The 7,510-nt window shown below is 51.4% G+C and overlaps 1 protein-coding gene across 1 annotated transcript; it reads right to left on the bottom strand.

Annotated features, from left to right (window-relative positions):
* Nucleotides 1-573: 573 nt before the first annotated feature.
* ACAD8 (acyl-CoA dehydrogenase family member 8) lies at nucleotides 574-7,489 on the bottom strand. Its single transcript, XM_084301590.1, has 11 exons — nucleotides 7,367-7,489; nucleotides 6,316-6,416; nucleotides 5,847-6,016; nucleotides 4,930-5,039; nucleotides 4,605-4,681; nucleotides 4,200-4,337; nucleotides 3,670-3,805; nucleotides 3,471-3,568; nucleotides 3,117-3,269; nucleotides 2,058-2,160; nucleotides 574-1,224 (listed from the first exon to the last, which is right to left on the bottom strand). The coding sequence occupies exons 1-11, from the start codon at nucleotides 7,455-7,457 to the stop codon at nucleotides 1,172-1,174; spliced, it is 1,230 nt and encodes a 409-aa protein (XP_084157716.1). The 5' UTR covers nucleotides 7,458-7,489; the 3' UTR covers nucleotides 574-1,171.
* Between the last annotated feature and the right edge of the window lie 21 nt (nucleotides 7,490-7,510).

Here is a 7,510-nt window from a genome sequence, read left to right as displayed (position 1 = left end):
GGGCTGGGGAGAGGGGAGAAAGTGGGGGAAAGGGAAAGAAATAAAGGGGGGGGAAAGGGAAATAAATAAAGGGTGAGGGAAGGAAAAAGGAAAATGATATGTGAGGAAAAAAAGGAAAACAAAATAAATTGTGAGGAAAAAAATAAAATTGAAAAAAGAGGAAAATAGAATATGAGGGAAAAAAGGAAATCAAAATGTGAGGGAAAAAAAAGGAAAACAAAATAAACTGTGAGAAAAAAGAAACTGTGAGGAAAAAATAAAATAAACTGAGAAAAAAGGAAAATAAAATAAAATGTGAGGAAAAAGGGAAAACAAAATAAAATGTGAGAAAAAAAATAAACTGAGAAGAAAAATGAAAATAAAATGTGAGGAAAAAGAGGAAAACAAAATCAAGTGTGAGGAATAAAAGGAAAATAAAATGTGAGGAAAAAAGGAAAATAAGCACTGTGAGAAATAAGAAGGAAAACAAAATAAACTACATAAGGAAAAAAAAGGAAAGTAAAGTATGAGGAAAAACGAAACTAAAATAAACACTGTGAGGGAAAAAAAAAAAAAAAAAGGCAAACCAGCAGCAGGGTTTACCAGTGTTTTACTCCCAGAGACGCCGCAGGGAGCTGCTCAGAGCTGCTCCGAGCACAAGGTTCCCCCGGGACCCCGCTCCCCACCGCTGTAGTACCTCAGGAGAGGGGTGCTGGGGGAAGAGGAGTGCCTCTAAATAAACACGGGGCTCGGTTAACAAGCTCCTCAATTAATAGGTGATCCCTTCCTGCAATGGTTTGAGGTGCGGTGCTTGCAGCGAACTTGTCCAGGAGGACGGGTTCCCAAGCAGAGCAATGGGCTCCTTCAAACTAAAGATTTCGCTGGTCCTGTTTCTGTCCTGGCTCAGCAGGTGGTGCTTCTCTTCCAAAACTCAGGATTTGCAGCCAGAGGCTCGTACTCAGAGCCACGATTTGTGTCCCCAAGCTGCACAACGCCAGCCTGGTGGCAGCAGCCCACGGGCACAGGGTGCTGTGGCAGCCTGCGGGCAGTGTCCTGCTGTGGTGCCCTCCGGTACGAGGCAGACAGACAGACTGCCGGCACCCTCTGTGCTCCCAGGGAGAGAGCAGGGGAGGGAAACAGACCCTGCTGGCACAGACGGAGGACACGAAGGCTGGAGGTTAGCTCCTCGGCTTCACACCTGTAACAGATTCCTGGCCACAATCATCCGCATCACCTCATTGGTACCTGCAGCAAAAGACAGGTTAGAGACAGTCTGGTTCTGCCCCCAGCGAGGACAAAAAAAAATCCTTCCCTGATGCTCTGTCTACAGCACAGAAAAGCTCTTTCCAGGTCGAGCAATTGAGGTGGGTTTTGGAGGTGTTGGGCCAAAATCTGGTGAGTGCCAGCACAGTGCTCAGGGCAGGGTTCAGAGGGATAGCTGCTGGTGCTTCTTTTATCTGGGCACTGAGAGGATGAGGGCACCAGGCACTGAGCAGAGCCAGAGCTATGTCAGCAGCTCGGTTCTCCATTTTACTACGTGATCCATACACAATATACGGAAAGACTGTAGGGCTATTTAGTATAGAAAAGATTGTGTCCCTACGAGGTACCATGAGGTGAAGGGATTTCCAAGGAGAGAAAACAAAATGGTTAGGAGGCCGAATTGAGATTAAGAAAGGCAACTGCATACACAGTTGTGCCCAGGCACTGCCAGAGACCTAATGTCAAAGACTGGAAGGCAAACAGGAATCCAGGGAAAGGAATGGCTGGGGACCATCAGCAGGTGTCTGGAGGAGTAATCAGTTAAAACTGGACAGAGGCACTGCTAACAACGACAGCCAGAGATCTCCCCCTGCTGTAAGCCTCTTAAACTACACACTGACTTCTCCAGATGGTTGGAGAACACACCATGAGCTCTTGGCCAGGGGATTCACACGCATGACATCCAGGAACACTTCATGCTCAGAACAAAAGTGGACTCTGAAACCCTAGAGTCAGTCATGTGGGAGGCAGGGGCCCCAGGAGAGCCCGTCCTCTCCTGGTACATGGCCAAGGCACTGCAAGTGAGAGCGTTTTACCTTCCAGTATCTGGTGGACTCTGATGTCCCGCACAAACTGCTGCACAGCATAATCCTTCAGGTAGCCGTAGCCTCCGTGCATCTGCAGAGCCTGGTTGCAGATCTAAGAAGACAGCATTGAGACTCACGTGGTGTTGAGGACAAGTCAGCACAGAAGCTCGGTAAGAACCCAGGAAGCTGGGCTCATTTCTATTTTTCCTGGTCACCTAACCTCATCTCTTCACAGTCTGGTGTGATAGCAAGGAGCTTTCAGTCCCCATCAGTGCTGCCCGCAGTGCTATCGTGTTCCCTAAGTGCTGTTGGACATTAACGGTGCATTTATATCATTAATAGCAACACTGTAAGTGTGTAAATAACCAGGAAATGCTTTACTTAACAAAGGCATTTTTTTGCTGCATTTCCATGGTGCTACAAATACAAAGAACAAAACAACAGATCACCATCTAGTGGCCAGTCAACTGAGGAATCCGTTCAGTTCTTTGATTTCTACTGAAACATGAATCCATCTATCATTATCTATCAGCTTGGGACAGAAAACATAATAAATATGTGGAAAAAATGCAGAGTGCTGAGAAAATATGATAGCTTCTAAATGACGCTGATCTAGGAAGTGTCAGAGTGCAGATTTCACTTTCCTTCCTTTTTGTTCCTTCTTGCTTTCTCTTTTCAGGCACATTTTGTGATAATATTTTATTTCTCAGTGGTCCAGGGAAGATCACTTGCTATCTATGAGTGATAAGCATGTTAATATGCATATTACCCCTTGAAAATAAAAATGCTCCACACCCTGCCCTGTCTCCCTGCTTGGTCCCCTAGAAAGTAATACAGAAAGCACTAGGAGCCAGGGGTCCTGAACTCTGGAGGCACTAGTACTGCTGCCTCTGCAGGGTGCAGAATTCTGTCCCATAAAATATCCTGGTCCTAAAAAGAGGCTTCTGGCTCACTGAACGTTCTTGGGGCTGGGGCTTGATAGTGTTAAACTTCTTTCTGACATTCTGAGCACCAAGAGCGGTCTCCAAGCTTCCAGTTATGATGCCAGCTGAGGTTTGAGCAACCTACCGCAAAGCATTCATCAGTAGCGAAGAGCTTGGCCATGGAGCACAGCACAGCTGCATCCTCACGTCCCTCCTGCAGTGCCCGCGCGGCGTTGCGTACCATCAGCCGTGCTGCCACCAGGCGCGTCGCCATCTCCGCCAGCCTGAACTGCAGGTACTGCCAGCAGACAGCACAGGAGGAAAAAAAATAAGGTCGTTGTCTTCAGAGGGGGCTGTGCCCCGAACCACATCCCCGCAACCTGCAGACAGCTCTCAGGCCTGACACGCTTTGTTACTCTGGAAAAGCACAATCCTGACTTGAAGCTCTGATCTCAGACAAAGCACAGCTCAGGGAGCGCAGAGCTGGTGGAGAAGTTACCTGATTGTTTGCAAGGGGTTCCCCAAACTGCTTGCGGACAGTGAGATGTTCCTGAGCCAGGAGAACAGAAGCATGAGCAGCTCCTAACGAGCAAGAAGCTGGTGGGAGAAGCCAAGAATACAGAGTGAGTGTGAAGCTAGTGCAGAGAGTGACAATATGACTCTGCCCTTCTCCCTTGGCTCTCTGCTGTCTTTCTTACCAATGTTTATCCTGCCTCCATTCAGCCCCTTCATGGCAATGCTGAAGCCCTGACCTTCAGCTCCCAGACGGTTTTCAACAGGAACGACGCAGTCCTCAAAGATCACAGCCCGAGTTGGCTGGGAATTCCAGCCCACCTGGGAAGAAACAGAGCACTGAGGAGCTGCACGCATCCAGCTCCCAGCAGAGAGCTGCCCAGCCTGCTCCCAACCCTTGATCTCATGGCCAAGCTCCTGCAGGAGCACCTCTGAGCCTGTGGTCTGTGCGGTCTGGTGTCAGTGTGCTGAGCTAGAAATTGGAGTGTCTTTGAGAAAAGGCCCAGATCTAATGAACTTTGGTGTTCCTCAGACCGAAATCCTTTGCTTACTAAAGCGAAAGTTATTGTGCAACTTCACCAAAATTGGATGTGGCTTGGAAAAGAATATGCCAGGCTGGTAAGCTGCTCCCATCCAACAAGAGATGCCTCGTGCTCTGCAGACGAACTCATCTCTGTCCTGCATTCCCCCCAGGGAAGCAGAGGAAGTGTCTCACCTTCTTCTCCTTCTTTCCAAAGCTGAGACCTGGGGTCCCCTTCTCCAGCACCATGCAGGAGATGCCCTTGGGCCCTGGGCCTCCGGTGCGACACATCACCACGTAGACATCGGTGTCACCTCCACCGCTGATGAACGCCTGCAGAAGGGCACAAGAGGAAAGGGGTGGCTATTGAATGCTAGCCCCAAGCCTGCAGCAGCAGTGGGGTACAGAGACAGAGGGGCAAAGAGCCCACTGCCAGGAGGTGATTAGTGCCCCAGCTGTACTGAGCCCTGGTGAATGCCCTGCAGAGCTCGGGGAATAGACAGAGTTCAGCAGACAGTAGGAAATGGAAAGGATGGTGAGACCCAGGACCCCCTGTGCATGCAGTGCCGTGCAGCAGCTTTAAGAGGAGCAGAGAGATACCTTGGAGCCATTCAGGACGTAGGTGTCCCCTTTCCTCTTGGCAGAGGTCAGCAGCGAGGCCGCATCACTTCCACTTCCTGCTCGGGAGGTAAGGGAGCAGGCAATGTAGCAAGAGACCTTTGCAGCTGGAGCCTGCACGCTCTCCTGGGAATCACACCCCAAACCACTCAGGTTTGTATTCACCAACCCCTTCTGATCTTGTGGTGATTGCACAGGAGAACGAGGAAACAAACATCTCGCCCCCAGCTCCGCGCAACGTTCAGGTCTGATAAAACCACGTTAGGAGCGAAGGAACGGTGAAGGTATTTTGGTTGGGGATGCTCACCTGGCTCTGTCAGGCAGTAAGAAGAAAATTTTTCCATGCTACAGAGGGAAGGGCAGAACTTGTGCCTCTGTTCCTCATTGCCAAAGGAGTCAATCATCCAAGTGCACATGCTGGAGCGGGAGAGAAGGAGCAGCAGTACGGTAAGTGTGTGTGAGCACGGCCCTGGAAGGAGGGTGGGTGATATAAGAACATCCCTGACTCAACAGAAGAACAAAGCTCCACCTGGCCCCACAAAACCACTGAGGCTTGAAAGCTTATTGCTCCACCTCTGCTGCAGTTAATCTGAAGCAGCCCGGGAGGCAGCCCTCCTTCCAGCTGCCCCCACGCACGCTGAAAGGGAACAAAATGACACGCTGCAGAGGCTGGGAGGAAGGAGATCGCCCTCCTTTCACCACAGGCTTGCTGCCTTGTGGAACAGCACGTTCCTACTTAACAGGCTCAGCGTTCCCCTCAGCACCAAGCTGTGCTGTCTCGTCGTAAAACCACCCGTGGAACAAGGAGGCAACATCGCTCCATCTTGGTGTACAAAGCGAGCCCGTCCCTGAACGTGCCTGCAGAAGCTGGATAAGGCCCGAGCATCAGCCCGTGCCTCTGGGCACTCTCGCAGCACAACCGAGGCAAAAAAGCTTTTTCCAGGCAGGTTGCTATCTATAGACAGCTTAAGTGGGGAACAAAATCCAGAACTTAATCCCATCTTGCGTGCCACAAAGCTATAATTACTTCTTGGTGGCATCTCGGGTTTTGTAGCCTGTTTGTTTACTGCCGTCAAGGGATCCTCGCGGTGACGTGTCTGCTCGGTCTGCCAGCTATAAATAAGCAGCACGAGGAAAGCTGTCTCACGCTGGATTTAGAGCCCACAGAACAACTGCGTTTTTCAGGCAGGCAGCCACCGTCCAGCACTCTGCAGACACACTCACTTGTGGATGCTCATGTAAGCAGTGGTGCTGGTACAGCCCGTTGATAAAGCTTCGAAGATTACGGAGGTATCAAGTCGCGACAATCCCGAGCCACCCACGTCTGGTCTCACGTAGATGCCACCAAATCCTAGCTTGGCTGCCTTCCGCATCGTTTCCACGGGAAATATTTCCTATTGGGACAGGCAGAGGCATCACAAGTGGATATCCCTGATCAGTTACCTAGACAGATATATGCCATCTTCAGGAGTAAATCACTTTTCAGAAGATTGATTAACCTGGCTAGGAAGGCTTCAAGGAAATTCTCATGGCTTCCCACCCCAGCTACAGCAGCATCTTGAACCAAAAATCCCCATAAACGTCATTACAGCACCGAGGAGCTATTGCAGGAACCCCTCCGGTGAGACCCAAGGGCAATAATGTGCTAAGGGAGGAGAAAGTGGGCAGTGCAGCCCGTCTGAGGCTGTCATACCTTTTCGTCCCACTCAGCCATGTGAGGAGCCATCTCCTTGGTAGCAAAATCAAGGGCAACTTTTTGGAACTCCTTCTGCTCCTCAGTCAGACCAGCAGATGCTAGAAACCCAGGAAAAGATCCGACAGGTGTCTGTTACAGGGACAGCAAGTGCTACCACCACTTGTGTACCCCAAACAATTAAAAGTGGCCCTTAACTAACATAAACAGTTCATGGGCTGTGCTACAGAGACAAATTCTCCGTTCCCTGGAGCCTTTGGATCTGTGCTGGGTGAGGGCAGTGGGTTTTGGGAGGGGGCATTCCTAGAACAAAACAAACCCAAGACCCAGATGTCTCCGGTGACTCAGTGCTAGTTCTGAGACTGGGGCAGGGCAGCAGAAATACAAGGAAACAGCCCTGAGACTTCAAAGAAGTGATGCTAGAAAGCAAGCAAAAATTAAGGAAACCCTCTGGACACAGCATCTGCCGATGTATCAGCGTCCTGCCTTGTTTGCACAGAGATCCAAAGTTGCTTTTTTAGCTCCTCCTACGAATTTTAGGAACCCCTAAGTGATGCTGCTGTTTCTATCCTAAATATACGTTTAAATGTCAAAGTGGTTCCTCCGGGAGGCACTCTGGGATCCTCTTGGGGGAGTCAGACTTGGTCCCAGCTGTGCCTTGGGTTAGTGCTTTGGGACCGGGGGAGACCCCGCTCACAGAGCAGCAGGTCCCTCAGCCCTAGCCTTCCCTGCAAGCCTCCCACAGTGCTTTGCCGGCTCTTTTGGAGATATTCTTTACCTCCCTCCGAAAATCCTCCAGAGGAGGCTTCCATGGGGGTGAGCACGGCCTCCCCTTGCCAGGTCCCCCCCAGCTTCTTCCCCGGCAGCCTCTCTCCTTGGGGTCCCCTGGCCTCTCCCTCTTTACCTCCCCTCACCCTACCCCAGCCTCCCTCCCTCCCTCTCCCTTCCTTCCTCCCTCCATTGGGGTCTCCCCGGCCCCACCGCCCGCAGCCACACGGGGAGGAGGCCGAAGGCCGCCCTGCTCCCCCCAGCCTCCGCCGAGGAGCCTCACGGTCGATGCAGGAGGCGATCCCCCGGTGGTGGCGGTGGCGGCTCAGCAGCAGGTGGGCCCCGAGGCGGGGGGAAGCCGCTCGCCACGCCATGGCAGCCCCTGCTCAGCACCCTTGGGAGCCGCGGAGCGGGCTGGGAGCTGTAG

Source organism: Netta rufina (genome assembly GCF_964035555.1).
Source record: "Netta rufina genome assembly, chromosome: 25".
In the NCBI taxonomy this organism is placed as follows: Eukaryota; Metazoa; Chordata; class Aves; order Anseriformes; family Anatidae; genus Netta; species Netta rufina.
This window is presented reverse-complemented; position numbering and strand designations above follow the sequence as displayed.

What these genes read in the sequence shown, in the direction of transcription:
- ACAD8 (XM_084301590.1), bottom strand. Translation starts at nt 7,457, where the DNA reads ATGGCGTGGCGAGCGGCTTCCCCCCGCCTCGGGGCCCACCTGCTGCTG. An exon ending in ACGTCCTGAATGGCTCCAAG is followed by an intron (nt 4,338 to 4,604) that starts GTATCTCTCTGC and finishes GCCCTTCTGCAG; the next exon opens with GCGTTCATCAGCGGTGGAGG. An exon ending in AGTCCACCAGATACTGGAAG is followed by an intron (nt 1,225 to 2,057) that starts GTAAAACGCTCT and finishes CTTTTGCTGCAG; the next exon opens with GTACCAATGAGGTGATGCGG.